Source organism: Monodon monoceros, unplaced genomic scaffold (genome assembly GCF_005190385.1).
Source record: "Monodon monoceros isolate NGI ecotype Baffin Bay Population unplaced genomic scaffold, NGI_Narwhal_1 Super_Scaffold_3, whole genome shotgun sequence".
Classification (NCBI taxonomy): domain Eukaryota; kingdom Metazoa; phylum Chordata; class Mammalia; order Artiodactyla; family Monodontidae; genus Monodon; species Monodon monoceros.
In genome coordinates, this window is record NW_021703780.1 from 80,115,371 (window position 1) to 80,134,867 (window position 19,497).

Genomic DNA, 19,497 nt, shown 5'->3' on the forward strand with positions numbered 1-19,497 from the left:
TGGCATAGCTACATACAGATTTGATTTGCAATTTTTATTACAGTTCTTATTTTTAGTATTTAACCTTTCACTTCAATGCAAGGAGAGACTAGACAATAACGCTTAATGCTGTCCCCCTATGTCCTTCTTTTGATGTTGCAAAGTGAAGTTTTTATTTAATCAGTATCCTCACTAATATGTCTAGAAGATATAGTGGAAAGAACACCAGGCCAGAATGAATAGATTTTTTAAATTATTTGATCCTTAACTAAATCTGTAACTTTGATAAAAATAACCTACTTTCTTTCTGGACCTCAGTTTTCTTATTTGAAAAATGGAAACAACAATCCCTAGACTGCTGATACACTTACTCTGGGGTCTGCTAAAACTAGACCATCACCTTGATGCGAGCAGGACCATCTTATGACTCTTGTGATTCAAGATACAAAACATTAAGAGACCAAGACTAGTCAGTTACAATGGAATGTTGCCAGGCATTATTAGCACCACTGTCTCCACCCTCTGGTGCTGGCAGAAATCTCTAACTCTTTTTACTGACTAGGAGCCCTGGACTCAGTGAAACCCACTCAGCGACAGGGAGGGACCACAGAGTTTTCCTTGATTTACAGATCTTCCACATGTACAATCAGGTAGCGACTGCAGTGGGGACGGGTGGTGTGCTTGGTGTCTTGGATCTGATCTCTTTTATTAGATCCCTTAGAGTAGAAAGTAATTGTCTATGATGACGTTCCATCATAACCTTCTTTTACCCTGCCTGGGATATCAACAGGCAGGGATCTCTGACCATGAATTTAGATATTACCCGTTCTCCTCCAGCATTGCTGATAGGCACCTAACTCTTGACAGGGAAAGAACCACCTTCATATATTTCATTCTAAAGTAATGACCATGGTCTGTTAGTCCCACTTGCTTCCTATCAAAAGAAAATATTGTTATATTGTAGCATCCTGGAGTTAAAGACCCCAGGTAGAGGTTTTTTCCAAGGGTCTCTCTACTACAATAATTGAGCGCTTTGGTACAAATCTGTGCAGAATTGTCATATTAACATCTAAGAATTCTCAGCATAAATAAAAGTCCAAACCACAAATTACTTAAAGTAGCACTGACTGACAAGGGAGAATCTTAAATGGAATTTAATGTCTGCCTGAGTCCTTTGTGTTGCCACAAAATGTCCAACCCCTTTACCCACACATTGTGAATATACAGAGCAAATGAGTAATTACTTTCCAGAACACTGAAATCTTGAATCAGGTCAATGTATGTATGTCCAAGTGCTTTTAGAAATTAAAAACACTACATAAATAGGAAGTAAGTAAGGCAACTGTAAGGAGTAATGAAAAATATCCAAAACTGAATTGACACCATTAATGCCTAAATCTTTTTTGGGGAGGGTGGCGCTAGAGGGGAGGATAAAGCATTTTAAGGAGGTACATGGATTCTGTTAGACACATATTTGTTAAACCTGCTCAATATTTTTAAAATGGTCCCAAACATACAAAGGGCTTTCCTGCCTTACAATCTCAGTTCATAATGTTATGAAAGTTTTCCCTTGAACTTGACCATTTAACGCAGACTCTGGCATCAAAAACACCTGGGTATGAATTATAACTCTCACACTTCCTAACCAGGGGTCCATCGTGTCTCTTAAGCCCAGTGGCCTTGTCGTCAAATGGGGACCAGAGTATTTTCTACTGCACTGTATTGAAGGAAGGGGAGGATGCATGCAAAGCACTGAGCCTCACTGACAGCTGCCACTCACTGGTTATTTTTATTACTACCAATGCCATCCTCTACATGCACAGTGCTTTCTTAGGGCTTCAGAAATACGACAGGTCCTTATGGCCCAGGCTACAGGATTCTCTTCTCTTCCTATCACTAAAAATGACCTGTACTTCATCCCATTCCCTTATAATCCTAGAATTCTGTTTAGAGTACATCTAAACTAATGCCTACTGGAGTTTACACATGTACAGGTTACCTATGGTTTTCAATAAAAATACGATCTTCTGAATACATCAGAATTTTCCCACAGGAAGGATTTTAATGGTTGGCATTCATTTCAGGCTTTGGAACTGACAGAGAAGGAGATTTTGCCTAAAGGATGATGATGAAAGAGATGACTCTGGTGATCCCTGAATCACACCACACCGTTGCATAAGGCCAGGGAGGCTATAGATGTGTCTAATACAGCCCCTAGTGAGACTCTAAGTCAGGCAGTGGCAGAGTACAGCCCTTGGGCCAGCTCACTGCCTGTTTTTGTAAAGGCGGTTTTACTGGAATTCAGTCACAACCATTCATTTACACACCTCTATGGTTGCTGTCCCAAAACAACAGCAGAGATGAGTGGCTGCAATAGAGACTAAATGGCCCCCAAACCCCAAAATATTTACTAACTGGCCCTTTACAGAAAAAGGTTGCCAATCCCAGCTAAGCCACAGTTCTCATCACACTTGTATCCTACTTTAACAACTGAAAAAACAGTCACAGGTATCATATTTGTATGAGTGAAGGAGAAACTTAGGAAAGTTCATCATACTAGTGTGAAAACAAAAAAGTATGACAAACAAACTAAACCAAAACTTTCAGCTTGCACAAAAGAAGTAGATCAATCCCTGAATACTGATTGACTCTTATAGGCTAATTTCCCCCTGCAAGACCCCTCCAAGTACACTTTCAGAACTGGTGGGTTAAAAACGGATCGTCTAATTCAAAAAGAGTCACGTACCACAATGTTCACTGCAGCACTATTTACAATAGCCAGAACATGGAAGCAACCTAACTGTCCATCGACAGATGAATGGGTAAAGAAGATGTGGCACATATATACAATGGAATATTATTTGGCCATAAAAAGAAACGAAATTGAGTTATTTGTAGTGAGGTGGATGGACCTAGAGTCTGTCATACAGGGTGAAGTCAGTCAGAAAGAGAAAAACAAACACTGTATGCTAACACGTATATATGGAATTAAAAAAAAAAAGATTCTGATGATCCTAGGGGCAGGACAGGAATAAAGACACAGACATAGAGAATGGACTTCAGGACATGGGAAGGGGGAAGGGTAAGCTGGGACAAAGTGACAGAGCAGCATTGACATATATACACTACCACATGTGAAATGGATGGCTAGTGGTAAGCAGCTGCATAGCACAGGGAGATCAGCTCCGTGCTTTGTGACCACCTAGAGGGGTGGGATAGGGAGGGTGGGAGGGAGACGCAAGAGGGAGGGAATATGGGGATATACGTATACGTATAGCTGATTCACCTTGTTATACAGCAGAAACTAACACAACATTGTAAAGCAATTATACTCCAATAAAGATGTAAAAAAAAAAATGGATTGGCTATGTCAACAATAGCACAATAAAATAAACTTCCTTGCTCAGACCTTGGCTTTTTCATTTAATAAGACAATAAACTATGGTAAAATGTATTTTTGGAGGTGCTGAGCTTGGTTCAGATATTAAACTTTTCAATGTCACATTAATGAAATCTCAATTCTATAGAAAATTCAACTCGAACAAAGGCCATTCTGTGTACAAAGTGGGTGAAAAAAACACACCTATTAATATTTATAAAACAATTTTCACCATCAAAAGCATATTGTTATATGCTTGATAGATTATACAAATGAATTTTCCTTCTGAAATATCAAAGAAATATCAAAGAAAGCTGCAGTACTTATATTCATAGGCTGTTTTTGTTGTTTTGTTTAATGGTGTGAGATCCTGTGAGCTGCTAATTCAACAACCTCGATAAAGAACTGAGAACGTGACTGGCAGTTAGCGGCCTCTGACCCTAGAGTTTTAACAGAAGAATGTGCCACAGAATTAAACAAAAGAAAAATACATTTCAGAGAGGAGACTCACACATAAAAGAAACAAAACAAAAAACAGCAGGAAATAAGACTTGTAATAATTATTTTGGAAAATCATCTGTCTTCAAGTAGTGTACTGAATTCGATTTGTGATAAATAACCATAACGTGCTACTGAAATGCACTTTACCAAGATGGCTTTAAAACGCTGATACTTCCAAATTAGTCCACTTTCCGTTAAATGTTAATTTCAAGAGTTGTATACTCTTGAGAACTTTTCTTTAGTTGCTGTGAAAAGAGAAAAATAGACACTAGGCGGGAGGGAGCTTCGGAGGAAGGTAGAGAACTGAGAATGTTCTTGAAAATAGTCTTGTGTATAAAGAGAGAAACACCCACCAACAACATGGGCACTTGCTAACACAGGGTGGTTATTTAGGGAAATTAATCTGAAGAAAGAAAGGAATTTGATGTGCCACTTAACTTTGGATCACCCAGCCTTAATTCTCTTGGAATCTTGGCCAGATAGTCAGTTTTAAATTGGGTTTAATTCCTTTAGCTCAGTGAATGGATTTCAGCTCCAACTGATGAAGATGGCTTAGAACAGGAATTCTTAACCTCAGGACTACTGACATATTGAGTGAGATCATTTTCTTATGAGAGGGACAGCACTGTGCATTGTATAATGTTTAGTGGCATCCCTGGCATCTACCCACTAGAAGCAAGTAGCATCCTGCACCCTAAGTTGTGACAAGCAAAAAAGCATGTTAACTAGATTCATTGTGGTGATCATTTCACTAGATAGACATAGATATAAATCAAATCACTGTGTTGTATACTTGAAACCAGTATAATGTTGTATGTCAATTATATTTTAGTAAAAAAATGTGTCGAGACATTGCCAAACAGCCCCTGGGGAACGAAATGCCCACCCTCCCCAATGAGAAACATTGTTTTAAAGATACCAAAGAGGGCTTCCCTGGTGGCGCAGTGGCCGATGCAGGGGACACGGGTTCATGCCCCGGTCTGGGAGGACCCCACATGCCGCAGAGCGGCTGGGCCCGTGAGCCATGGCCACTGGGCCTGCGCGTCCGGAGCCTGTGCTCCGCAAGCGGGAGAGGCCACGGCAGTGAGAGGCCCACATACCACAAAAAAACAAACAAACAAAAAAAAAAACATACCAAAGAAACGAGTGTGTGTGCAGGCAGATCTGGCTGAGAGTGGGATGAAAAGAAATAAGATATAAAATCTCACAGTGGCTTACAAAATAAGTAAATGAAGATAGGTAAATAATTAAAAACTAAAAAAACCTTGCTTTTTACTTGGCTACAGGTTTAATGAATTAAATCTGGCACTGCAATTGGACAAGCAAGGAAAATAGTTCATTTCTTTCTATTTGTTTGCTTTCATTTCAATAAAAGTTGTCATTCTCATAGACATGTTTTAACTCAATGTCCCTTCTTCCTTTGCGAGCCTTTTTCTCACCATGTGATTCCAGCTCAGTGAATGCGCTAGGTGTGCACATGTGACCCAAGCAGGGCCAATCAGCATCATCTGAAAGGACTGTTACTGTTGCTGGAGGAGAATGATGAAAACCGAGAGCCGTCTTGGCTGACAGCTCCAGAGGCGCTAGCTGACAAAGATGCTGAGTTAGAGGCAAGCAGCACTGGGCAACCAGAGAATCCCTGATTACCTTCATACCTTAAGCCAGCCTACTCCTTAAACTTCTCTGTAACACAAGTAAAATAAGTACCCACCTCCCCAGGGGGCTTTTTAACAAAAACTAGTTTGATGTAGGTTTGTGTCACTAACAACCATTATAATCCTAACTAGTAGTCACTAAACTACATTACAGTCAGTAGTGCCAACTTATATTGTTTGAGTCAGACTATTAATCACATTGGAAAAAATCGTTCTTGGGGTGTACCAAAAACTCCCCCCTGGTGACCTAGCAGCGTAGATGTTATCAAGGCCAATGCTACTCTTTCTACCGTGTGTCATCTACTATGCATATATATGACCATTCACCTGGAATTTTTAAAAATGTTCCTCATCAAGCAATAGAAGACTGAAGAAATTCTTTTACAAAGAAATTGTGTAATGAATAAGTTTAAAACTTTTTAAAATAAAAAGTTTGGTGTAATGCCAAGCTTCTTAAACTTCTAAATTAAAAGAGTAATTGTTAAGTCAAGGTTTTAATGGGAAAGGTTTAATATGTTTTGCTATTACTGATCTAAAAGAAAAAATTTAAGTATTCTGATTATAAATATTGTCAATATTGCTAAGGTAGAAATGACTACTATTACAGCTCCTAAATAAAGGATTGCTTTAGGGAAATGTGACAATGATGAAGATCAATTTGTACATTTGGTCATTCATCAACATTTCCTAATTGGGTTTAATTTGACTACTGCTCATTAGGAGTTATAAACCAACACACTTATTTAATTGTGATTATAATTCAATAGCTGAACTTTTATGGTACAATGAACAAATTAATAGCTGAAGATAATTTTGCTCTTAAAAATATCACATAAGACTTATGTTTTAATGAACTATATACATGGAATGTATTTTATGATTCCTTTGAAAAAGCTCAATAATTTTCCTTTCTCTTAATAATTAAAAAGAAAACTTCACATTTTACGAGGTTTTACAAACACTCTCTAGGAAAAGGTTCTTGTAGCCCTGTTGCCTGCTGCCAGACCACAATCTGTGACTGACAACTTCCCAAAGGGATAAATGAAAATGCCATTTTTATCCCACTTGTTGGCTGAATTTTTTTTGTTAATATGAAATAACCAGGTTGCTTGTGCGTATTAGCTTGAAAAGCAATATATGACCTTTAAGAATTTAAACTCAACTTCCTCTCTTGGATTTAATTATCAGCCACTCAATGCAGCATGAATTTTAATTGATATTCCCAAACTGGAGACTACTTCTAGATCACTCTGATGAAAGCAAATTAACAGTTTAAGATGGAAAAAATAGAAAATAAGGCAGGTCACCATAAGTTAGTCTGGCATATCAGAATCAACATGCACACCAGACTCCAACAGACAAGGGTTTGAATCCCAGCTCCAGTAACTAGCTGCCCACGGGGAGCCAAATTCATTCTTCAATCTTCTATAAAATGGAGGTAACAACTCCTAACTCTTCAGTTATGATAAACAATAAAAAAAGAAGACACATAAAAGTTTAACACAGTGCCTGATGTATGAGTTCCAGAAACAATTTTCTTCTCCTCTCTATATCAAATACTGATTATTTTACAGCCAAATGCAATTTTTCAAATACTTCAGCATAAAGGTAGTTCACTTATAAATGACGAACCACAGAATTTTATCTAGTGGTCACTTGTGTAAACCATGAAACCTATTAATTTCAATGGTTTCCTAAACATGAGCTCTTTGCCTGTCCTAATCTGAAATCTTTAAAAACAAAACAAAACAAAAAAATAGATAAAAATATAAAATCTATACCTTTCCTGGACTACTTCTATACTCCTTGAGAAGAATACATTTTATGAATGTCAGGGGCCAGCCTATTTTGTATCTAACATTGGATACTTACACCAATCACCTCATTTAGACAACTGCCCTACAAGATAGGTATCATTTTTACCCACTCTTTTGGATTTATGAACAAAAACAAACAAAAAACAACTGAGGCTTAGCCCACATATGTGGCTGGAACACAGCAATCCCAGGCCTCTCTGGGTTCCAAGGACATGGTATTTTAAATTTTCTGAGTCTGACTATACAATCTCTGAAATATACTAAAGAGAAAAAACTGTACCATCCACGCTGGTCTAGAACTTATTTGTATTTGCACATAATGGGCATTTATTAGTGCAATGGCAAATCCTTATTTACTGTCTGCTCACAACATGCTAAGCAGCAAACAAGACACTGGTGTTGAAAGATACTAAAAAAGACAAGGTTCATGAAATTTACATTATCACTATCCTATCCCCTTGATATTCCACCCCCCCCACCATAAACACATGCACATTTTCAAGCTTTTGCTATCAAATTAATAAGATCTTACTGAATACTTGCTGTATGCAAGACACGGTGCAAGGGTGGTAGGTGCTGAGATATATGATAGTTATTGATACACTACAAGTACCCAATGGGAAGAAAAATCCTTCTCCACAAAAATGTCTCCTTCTCCCACCTGAAGGGAAAGCTGCTAACCAAGTAACAGGAAAGAGTTTGACAATGGGCACTCGAGGCTTCACCATGATGACATAACTTCAGCAGGAGACACAAGGTGAAATTACATGCAGATTTAGGTAAACTAAAAAGCTTCAAACAGTTTCAGTTCCATAAAAGCAGGTGCATTCACTACACCCAAGTGCTGTGGCTCCTGATCCAACCTAAATCTTTACCATGTAGCAGCAGTGAGGGGCATGAAAACTAGGGGGTGATGGTGGATGGATGTTTCTAAATAAAACAAGAAGTAACTTTCCTGGAGGCTTGGCATTTGGCTACAAACAAACTCAAGGGCTGAAATCTTTAACTGCATCATGGGAGCATTTGAAACTATGGCAGGAATTAAATTACTGAAGGAAATTAATGCAAGGCTGCTGCTACAGTCTTTTTGTACAATTTATAGTTTGCATAAATAATTACATTAATTTGTTTTCTCTCTCTTTTTTTTTTACCTTGTCCTTCTGGAGTTTCACCAAAGGGATTCACTTCCACCTGAGTAGCATCGATTTTCAGGAAGAGATTATACAGCTTCTTAATTTGATCTGCAGCCTAAATGTGATCAAGTGAAATGAAATTACATGAAAGCAGTAAAAAAAACACATTTATTTTGCTGGACTAATGAAACCTTAAAAACAGCAAGTTATGTCTTTATTTTCAGTTAGGTTTTCTGAAGGGAAAAACAGAAAAGCATAATTATTTTAATTTCTATTGCTATTCATTAGAAGGAATTGCTCACCTTTCCTCCAGACACCAGGAAATACCATTATCAAGAAAACAAAATATTTTCAGTACGGCCTAAAAACGTTCTTAATCTTTTTGAAAATTATCATGTCCCTATTAGGTGAGCTATAGCACCATATGAGCTACAATCATTAATACAAACAAGCTCCATTTAAGTAAAAGGTAAACAGGATTTCGAGAGTTTATATTGACAAGGTTTTCCTTATTAGGCTAGAATAAAACTGTTATTATATTCATCAATCCAAACCTATAATCTGTGAAAAAACAATTACTGAGTGTCTAATGGAAATGGTTGCAAAACAGGAAGATGAAAATCCCAAATGGTAAACTTTCTAAATAGCACAGTTCAAACTAAAAACCGTTTGTTCCAAAGGCATAAACCACAAAGAGCAAGAATATCCACAGTTTCCCTGGTGTTGTGTCCCTGACTTCATCTTTCTCACTCTGCTTGAAATTCACTTGCTCATTCATTCTTTTCAACCAACATTTATTAACTGCTCATGTCACAGCAGGCTGGCATTGTGTGAGCCGGGGCTTGGGGAAGAATCACAAATGAGGCGTGACAGCACCCTGGAAAGCTCGCACCTGCAGTGAACACAGCCTGTGATGCAGCACAGTGAGACTGTGCAATGTGCAATCAAGACTGAATGCTGGCGTTCGGTCTCATTCTTGGCTCCGTCTTATTTCCCAGCCATGGTTTTCCCATTGCTACATTTTTGTTCATTGTTCCCATCCTGCATTATTTGCCCTCAGATTCGTTTCTGGCTTTTCCCCATCCCTACTCTGTATCAAGGGAGCTGACACTTTCAGGATGTGCTTCCAAGGCTCCTGGGCCAGCTGGCTTCAGTTCAGCCAATGGAAAGCAGCGGTGAGAGACAGGAGGTGGGAGGAAGGAAAAAGAGGGGTATTTCTACCCTTTTCTTTCTGTCTCCTCTGGCTTTAATTCCCACCAGGGTCCCAACTTCTGTATCCCAAAGTCCAGTAATACCACTGCCTCACTTTGTCCCTTGAGCACACAGGTAGCAACAATTTCCTGCTGTTGTTTAGTTCTGCATTGCCTCTCTGTCCACTCTGAAACTTCTCTGCTCTCACAGCACCTACATAACCAATTACCTAGAATAAAGTTCCACTGTGGTAAATACTAGGAGTGATTTCTTTGTTCTGGTAGTGAGTAAAGAACTCCTGGAGATGTATGTAATTCATATTATCTTAATTTATTGTATATACATGTGTAAACTTCTTTAAATACTAATTTCAAAGCCAGTGGACATAAACAAACATAACGAGTAAAACTGAATATTTTTTAATATTATTTTTTTTCTGGCTAGATAGTACATGTACATGATACAAAATTCCCAAGGTACACAAGGGTCTCCCTCAGAACCTTCACCAGAATCCCCAGCCACGTAGCCCCCTCTGTCCTCCTGCAGCAGCCACTTACAGCTTGATGCTTCGTTAAGCGATACAGCTATGCGGGCTTCCCTGGTGGCGCAGTGGTTGAGAGTCCGCCTGGCGATGCAGGGGACACGGGTTCGTGCCCCGGTCTGGGAAGATCCCACATGCCGCAGAGTGGCTGGGCCCGTGAGCCATGGCCGCTGAGCCTGCGCGTCCGGAGCCTGTGCTCCACAATGGGAGAGGCCACAACAGTGAGAGGCCCACGTATCGCAAAAAAAAAAAAAGAGATACAGCTATGCATATGCAAGTATACACACACTGCATTCATCTTTTTTAAGAAACCCAACTTGGTTCTATACCTTGTTTCTTTATTAATAGGTTTCAGAGGGCCTTCATCAGCAACACAAAGAGAGCAATGTTGTAAATGGCTGCATGATATTTTACTGTATGGATGTATCGTAATTCATTTAACCTGTCTCTTAAATAATGGTCATTTGGTTTCCAGTAGTTTGACATTACTTCAAATGCTGCCTTACCTATATCTGTACATATATATCGTACATATGATTAAACATCTGTAGGATATATTCCCTGGAGTGGAACAAAAATGGGTGAGCATTTCACATAATAAAAGATTTTATTAAATTGTTCTTGGTAAGAGCTTTCACTAATGTCCTCTTCTACAAACCAGCATCATAGAGGTTGTTTTTCTACTCACAACCATCAGCTATCTGGATCTTTCAGAATGCTAGGTAAAAATGGGTACCTCATATATGGTTTTAATTTGAATCGCTCTTACTGTAAATGAATCTGAGCATTTCCCTGTGATACTGAAGCATCTGTATTTCCTCTGCTGTGAATTTTGCCGATTCTTCAGTTGAGATTTTAGTATTTCTCATTTTAATTTATATGAGGCGTTTTTACATGAAGGAATTTAGCTCTTAATCCCATAGAAATTGCAAATATTTTTGCCCTTTAACATTTATCCTTTGCCCATGTTTTTGTTACTTCTGCTGCATGGAAATTTGATAATAATAATGTCATTCTTGGCTTCTGGCTTTGTGCTGGACTTGAAAAAGGTTGGTCCCACCCTCACAATTCTACCATTATTTTTTCAAAAACTTTTAAAAAATTTCTTTATTTAATGTTTACTCTATTTTTATAAATGCAAACAGATTTTATTTGAGTTACAGTGTAGAGCAGATAAGTGACTCACTGCTGAATATTTTTTGTATTTTTAGGGATCTTCCAGGTTATCAATATGAGCGTGCAATGTGAGCTGCGTAAGAGAGGCATGATGTCTACCCTGGGCACCGTGGCATCCACCACAGTTATTCAGCCCCTGTGCAGAGTCAACACAATAAATAATGGTTGAAATAATCATTAATTTAATAATAAGGATACACTGCATAATAGAAATAACTTGTGTGCGTACATATATAAGATCTTATCCCAGCTACTTCAAAACTTTTTAATACGCATAACATAAAATTCACAAACTCAACCATTTTTAAGTGTATAGTTCATCAGTGTCAAGTACACTCACAATGTTGTACAACCAAGCTCCAGAACTTTTTCAGAATCCTGAAAACGGAAACTCCGTACCCATTAAATATCAACTTCCCATTCTCCCCTCCCCCAGTCCCTAACAACCAGTCTTTGACTACTCTAGATACCGCATATAAATGGAATGATACATGTTTGTCTTTTTTGTGACTGGCTAATTTCACTTAGCAAAATGTCCTCAAGGCTCGTCCACACTGCAGCACGTGTCAGGATCTCGCGAGGCTGAACAACCTTCCACTGTATGTATATACTACATTTTTTTTGCCCATTTATTTGTCTATGAACACCTGGGTTGCTTTAAAACTTCTAAAGCTTACATTAACCTAGCTTAGCATGAAGCCTGAATTTTCTCGTGTTACTGCCATTGTAGTTATACATTAACACAGCACTTGGGGGGGCATTCGTTATTACAATTGTTTATTATTGTGTAAAGGCGGACCATAAACATTTTTTGAAGCATGACTAGATCTATGCTGTAAGACCTACAAGGGGTATATGTTATAAAATCTGTGTTGTAATATCCACAAGGGAGATCCAGCCTGGCTTGGAGACAGAACGTGCCTTATTCCAGAGGCTATACACCAAATGACTACAAAGGCTCTCCAGGCAAAGCGCTGTCAGTCTGCCCAGGTGTAATAATAGGAAATGGCAAGGCCTGTGGCAAGTTGAGCTGGCTCTCCTGCTTTCTAAATGTGTTCAAATTTAAAAAACAGATTAAACACAGTCAAAGAAAACATCCTGCTAGTAAATGTGCAGTTAGCCAGCTTGCCACTGCCACCTACTTCCTCAGTAACCATGCTGTACGGAATATTTGTTTTGTTTCTTTTTTGCCACAATTAATGTTATTTTACGGTTATTTGTTAAGCAATCAAAAAAATTAAATGCCTAACATCAAATATCGTGAGGGCCATATGCAAGAAACCCTGACAAATTTACCAATGTCTTCAAAAATGTTTTAACAGGTTAAAAAAAATTTTGAAAAACTTCTCTTGCACTCCAGGAATTAATATCATCAACATTCATATATGGTTCTTAAAGGTAGCCAGAGGTACAAACCACACCCAGAAGGGTTAATGAGCTTGTATTAACTTGGTTTATCAGATATTTTCATCAGCTTAAATCCTAGAGGCGCATGCTACCAATTCATGGTGCCTATGTTTTTAGAAATGAATAGTATAGATGATAAGAGATGCTTGAGGAACTTGCGGATTTTAGTCATATTCAGTTTTCCCATGGCTTCAGTCTTTTCAGTCAGCTCTTGCTGAAATGTATTTTCACGAGGAACATATACATGGTAGGTTTTTACACAGGATGATGTTTATTTTTGGTTAAACCTAATATTAATACATCATATTTTAGAGACAACAGGCATGAGTCACAGGAAAGATATTAATAATTTTATAAGAGAATCATTTTATATGTCGTTTGTCCATGAGTGAGGCACCTCCAAACCACATCCTAAATGAAAATCAAGTAACTTTCAAAGTCACATTGAGTCGAGGGGCCTCTAAAATACCATTTCTTTACCAAAAGATCACCAATGGCTGATCATTTAAATAAATGTTTCCTCCTCTCAGGTGGCTCCTGTGCTCACAGTACACTGAGCCCCATGACTGGAGGAAGCACTGTAAAGCAGAGATCCCTAAATCTACAGCTCCAAAAGTTCCCCGTGCTGCTACGCCATGCGTTCCACGTTCTACTGTACAAATATAAACGGGGGGCCCCAGATGAACAAATCTGGACACAACGACAGCTGAGATCTCTCTCTCTCTCCTTCACACCCCCTCCTCCTGTGTTCACTGTCAGAAGGCCGACCATTGCCCTCTGAGCCCCTAGGAAACAATAGCTAGTTATCACCTATGTTCGCCAGGATTCAGCAGATGACCTTGGTCCAACTTTGCTGAGCAAATGAAGATTTAAAGCCTTTCATAGAGACAACGATGAAAAAAGGAAAAAAAAAAACCAACCTGATTTAAAACACTTCTTTACTCTCCTCAGTATATTAAGTCAAAAATATAATGACAATATAGCTGCTAATGACCCCTGAGAACTTGCATGTTCATCTTCCTTCCATAGATAACTCACTTAAAACCTAGAGTGTTTAGGGTACTGGGAAAACATGATTCAGTCATTTAAGAGCTATAAATAACTTAATTGTCTCTTACATTATGTTGGGGGGAGGGACTGATGGTGTACATAATACTATTATTGCCTTCTCTAGAACTCTGTTATGTTTACCTCCTGAGTTTTCAAGCCATGTGGTCAGCAGATTTTATCCACTCCAAATTTATTCTCTTGTCACTTACAGCTACCCATCCCTGACTCCCTAGGAATCTCTTCCAAGTGGACATCCTAGATGTGTTATTTCACTTATTCATGCATATGATAGATGTTTCTTGGGCATCTAATATATTTGCCAAGCACTTTGTTGGCAACACAGTAGTAAGCAAGATTCACCAAGTCCCTGCTGTGGTGCGGATGAGAATCCATCAAAGGTGACTGCAAATGTCCAAGAGAAATACAGATGTTAAAAGGGGTACAGAGGATGTAAACAGGGTTACTGAGCACATTCTGGAACTGACTGTAGGACAGTATGGCTAGAACACAGTGACTACATGGAGAGTGGCTCTCCGTGACCACCACCCAGACACAAGAAGCCATTAAATAAATCTCAAATGATCAGCTAATATAGTTAGTGGCCTCATACTCAGGAAGTGAAACCAGCCACTGCAGCCCTTACCCACAAATCCTCCATTATCTCGTTTTCAGCAGGTCACTAACCTGGCGTCTCTTTGCCAGTCTCGGAAACGGCAATTAATTCCTCTAGCTGTCCACTGAAGCCTGGCCCTTTCTATTTCCTACTGAGGTTTAGTCCCTGATGATCCTGTTTCCTACTACCATTTTGAACCTTTAGCTTTCCACTGGAGCCTTTTCCCCAGTCTTCAAGTAAGTGCTGTTCTCTCTAATTGAAACAAATATATTTTAAAGTTTTATTCTGCTTCACCCTTCTAGGACTTGCCTTATTGTTACCCTTTAAACTTCTAGAGATAGAATCAATTAAAAGAAGAAGTAAAGGCAGGAAAAAGAAGAGTGCACAACTGACTGCTTTACTGGAGGAACGTTACCCAACTAAATTAAAGGAAACTATAACAATCCTAGAGCTCTAGGACAACACACACACACACACACACACACACACACACACACACACACACACACACATGCATGCACACAGAGGATGAAGGGTTATCAAGGTGGCTCCTCTAAGTAATGGAAGAGGAAAACAATAGCCAGTAAATTCTTCTGATTTAATTGTGAGATAAGGAAGCTTGCCTACTAGACATAAAATCAGGCTCTATGGGCAGGACCAAGGGCAGTGCAGGACTGTGATGCTCAAGACAGACTCTCTCCCTTAATATTAATAGCTCAGAGGGTGATATTTCTGTCTTTGAAACCAAGGGATATAATTACTAAATTGGCAAAATTTAAGCTGTTTTCAGTGAAATATCACCTCTGTGCCATTAACATTCATCTCAAATGCCCATTAGCTATGAAAGAATAGCAATTAGTTAAGTAATGTATATTATTAACAACAATAATAACTGACCTTTCTGGAGTATTGAATATGCACTTTCACACATCAGGGTACTCAATCCTCATGATAACCCTCTCAGTTAGGATCTTACCACCCCATTTTACAGATGATGAAAGAGACGTTCAGATGGTCTGAATCACACATGTACTGGGTAGCAGTATAGGATTCAAACTCAGGACTGCCTGACTCTACAGCCTGTGCTTCTAACCACTATATTGCCTCTTATAATTCATGCGCTGGAGCTGCAATGCTACCAAAAAGACAAAGAGACCAACATAAATAACAAAGTGCATGAGTCTGCAGGCGACACACTCTCACACACATACATACTGATATATCAATACATATATATATATAAACACACGTCATAAACATCCTCTTTGGAACATCAGGTAAATATTTTTTCATTATAAACTAGAGGAAAAAAAAGAAAACAATAAATTACCCTATTTCCTGATAATCACAAACATTAGAGGCAATTAGCAAGTTCCCAAACATTTTTTGAAACACGTCAGACACACCGGCCTCCAATTGCTCAGGTACCTGGTTTTTCAAAGGCCCAAAGAAGCCTAGATTTTCGGCCATCCGCTGAGCTTGGCTGTCCTTTATCCCTTCAATAATGTCAATTTGCTCCTAATAAAAATGAATCAAATGAGCAAAATTCAGACAGTCAAATGAAAAGATTTACAACCTCAAAAGAAAATACTTAGTATTTATTTGCAAATGAGTAATTGAAGTGTGGCACCTTTCCAGAGATCTCTGAGCTGGGCTACCACAGCTGCCTATAGGGTATATTTTAATTAGCAGACCATCTATAAAACAGCCTTTCCAAAAACTATATAATTCTTCAGGGTGGCATGCTGACAAGACAATCGGAGGCCAGTTTTCACTTTTAATTACTATACAGATGGCAGTGACGAATACTTAGGCAGTTAATTTTTATGACATTTTTTGGAAGGCTTCCAAAGTAAGTTTTTCCTGCCTAATACTGCTGTTAAGTTTAGAGCTTGTCTTATACAGGTTAACTATTACCTTATGATTTAAACACTCTATTGATGATGATAATTATTAATAATACCCTAGCTCTACAAAGGGCCATTCCCTCCAAGATACTGAGTGCTGTTCATACATATTATTTCATGTATTCTCTTAACAAATGGAATGGTTTGTTTTAAATCATGTTAATTTCAAAAATGGGTAGGTATTATTGGAAAGCCACCATGTAAAGTCTCAATTTAACTTCCAAAGTAGTTAACTTAAATATGTAACATTGGTGAAAATACTTTAAAACCAATCTCCAAAGTAGTACTACCTTATATAAATGAAGAGTTTCAAGAAATAAAATCCTTGGTTTTTGGAGGGAAAAAAATCACTTTCTAAAAGGAATAATGAATGTTTCTGCTAAAAAATTTTTTTGTGATTTCTTTTTGACACTAAGAACTCACAATTAAAAGCTGGGATTATAGTTCTAAAGACCTTAGGTTTTTCTTCTTATAGTTGAGGTAGGTTGATAAGCACTTTATATACATCACCTCATTTAATCCTTACAATTCTATGGGGTGGGAATTACCCCCATTTTCATTTTACTCATTCAAAAAATGAGGCTTAGAGACACTGAGAAATGTACTGGTTAGTTAGGATTTGACTTCAGGTCTCTTTGGCTAGAAACTCATCCTAATATCAAAAACAAAACAAAAACCCACACACAAGATTTAATGAATTGAAACAAACTGATAGAATCTGGCCTTTAGAAGGATTCATTACCAGTACTGAAAGACATCAAGGCAGTCTCTAGTTCACATCTGATTTCCTAGGAGAGAATTTCTGGGTCATGTATACTGTTAAATGGGGTAGAGTTAACCAAGAGGAAATGGAAATATCACAGTCATCTTCATGGAAAGAAATGAGGGGGAAAGAAAAGGCAAGAAGGAGAAAAAAAAAAGGGAGGGGGAAAAAAGCAAAGAAAAAGACCTTGAAAAGCACATACTTTGTATCTACCCAACCTTCAACTGGACACCCAGTAAGAAAAAGGACTCAATATCTTCATGCCTTAAATCCCAGGAACAGTCTACCTGGCTCAGACTCCACACTAAATCTTTAACAGGTTGTATAGCAACAATCAATGAACAGAGCATAGTCAGGAATCTAAACATACCTTAAAAATAAGTTCTGGATTCGAAGCTGCCACCTCTTCAATGTCAACGCCCCCCTGAGGGCTGCCCACCAGCACAGGGCCATTGCAGGACCGGTCCATCAGAATGGCCAAGTAGGTTTCCCTAGAAATGTCCAAGGCTTCAGCAACCATCACCTACCACATTAGTGGGAAAGTCAAATTAAGTCAGCATCGAGCTGATTTCCTCTTGGAAATCTATACAAACTTGCTACACAAATCAAACAGCTTCATTTTCAGGGTCTTTAAACCCAGTGAGATTTGAGAGTGCTGCTCTCATGGTGCACAGTGCCCATTTTCACCTCCTTAATTGATCCTGATAACTTGTTCAAGTGACAGGTATTCGGTTTGCCTCAAGGAACCTTCCCACTTTAATCTTCTTTTTCTTCTTCCTTCGGAAACCCTGACACTTAAGAAAAACTCCAGGGAAGCAGCTGTTATTTTAATTTGAGACATTAACAGTACATATATATTACTACACTGATTTTTCTCAGATTGCACTGGTAGAAAACCAAGTTTGGTTGCCAAAGAAGGATTCTTTTTATGGTATGTCTGATGCTTCCTATGTTTGAATACTTCTGTCTCTTGGATCACTGTATTTTTATTTCAATTTATACTTTCTTTTAAATTACAAACATAATATTTGCTTGTTTGAAAATAATGCAAACGATACTAAAAGTATACAGAGGAGACAGTGAAAGCAGCTCCCTGCTGCACATGCACACCCCTTGGGCCCCAGTAGTCAGAGTGATCACGAGTCCATATGGAACCTTTGTGATAATCAGAAAAAGTCATCCCTTCCTCTATGAGGATGTGGTCATATTCCAGGACCATGAATGGGCAGGAGGCAAATCAGATGGAAGGATTTCTTTCTCCACACATGTGCCAGACAGGTGTCCTTTTGCTCTGCACGACCTCAACAGAGGCACGAAGCAACCCTGCCAGGAAAAACCACTACTAACTTTTACCTCTTCCCTATGCGTCTGCAAGCATTAGTCATGGAATCTCCTGCACACAGATACATATTATACACGCTTGAATGCCTTTCTTTCTTCCTTTTTGTTCTTAATCTTAATACTACAACTTGGATTGTACAAGGTCTTCTCTCTTCATTGTGACTACACAGTACTTATATGTCAATATTTATTTGACCATGTCCCTGATGACAATTTATGTGGACTCATGTTTCTAAAATGCTGCCTCAGTGATTATTTCTGTATGTATAGCTTTGCTCCATTGTTTTAGTATCCTTGTGGTCAAGGTATATAAAGGTAAAATGGCTAAGTTTTATATTGTTCATATTTAAAATTTTGATAAGTACTATTAAATTTCCTTGGAGAGAGAGGCTGTACCAACACTCCCAACAAAAATAGTAACAGATGTCTTGGATGCTTTTTAAAAGAAAATAAGAATATCCATGAAGAATCAGTACTAGAAGTGAAAATAATAAAATCACATACATTGCTTTTCCTAAAAGTTCAGTAATACGTTTCACAAAAAATGTTACTGATTAAGTGACATTAGATTTTAGCTACCCAGAAGCCACAAAAGCATTAATTTTTAAGTCACATGACATGTGATAAGTATATGATGATCTAGAAAGCTATAACGTAATGAATACAGAACTCCTTCTTTTCACACCTTTATGGAATTTATGACTGGTCAAAAATAAAGTACCTTATAAGGGGTTTCATAGTGATTCTTCTATCATAAATGGTAGCTCATGAGTTTGTAAGAAATATTTCTTGGCACACGGTGTTAGGATTTTCATAGAACCATTCTGATTTCAAGTCACTTTCTAATACAGAGCTAGTCTAGCGAGCCAGATTTAATAACTTTCAGGAGTTATTCTGACAAGCAATACAACGTTATAACGTTTTAGGATAAGTGTCATTCAAGAGTCCTATTCTTAATCTTCTAAAGTGTTGACAGATATGCTCTACATTCCATCAAATTTCTATTTGCAAAGACCAGCTGCTGCCTCAAACAGTTCCTGCTTG

The 19,497-nt window shown here is 38.2% G+C and overlaps 1 protein-coding gene across 2 annotated transcripts in view; it reads right to left on the reverse strand.

Moving 5' to 3' along the window:
- The window catches only part of SUCLG2 (succinate-CoA ligase GDP-forming beta subunit), a 370,032-nt gene that overhangs the window by 221,379 nt on the left and 129,156 nt on the right, over positions 1–19,497 (reverse strand). For both annotated transcript variants that reach the window (XM_029244398.1, XM_029244400.1), the window contains exons 5-7: positions 17,483–17,635; positions 15,871–15,960; positions 8,483–8,579 (exon numbers count right to left, since the gene is read on the reverse strand). In XM_029244398.1, coding sequence (XP_029100231.1) covers positions 8,483–8,579; positions 15,871–15,960; positions 17,483–17,635 — 340 coding nt within the window. The remainder of the gene's footprint in view (positions 1–8,482; positions 8,580–15,870; positions 15,961–17,482; positions 17,636–19,497) is intronic.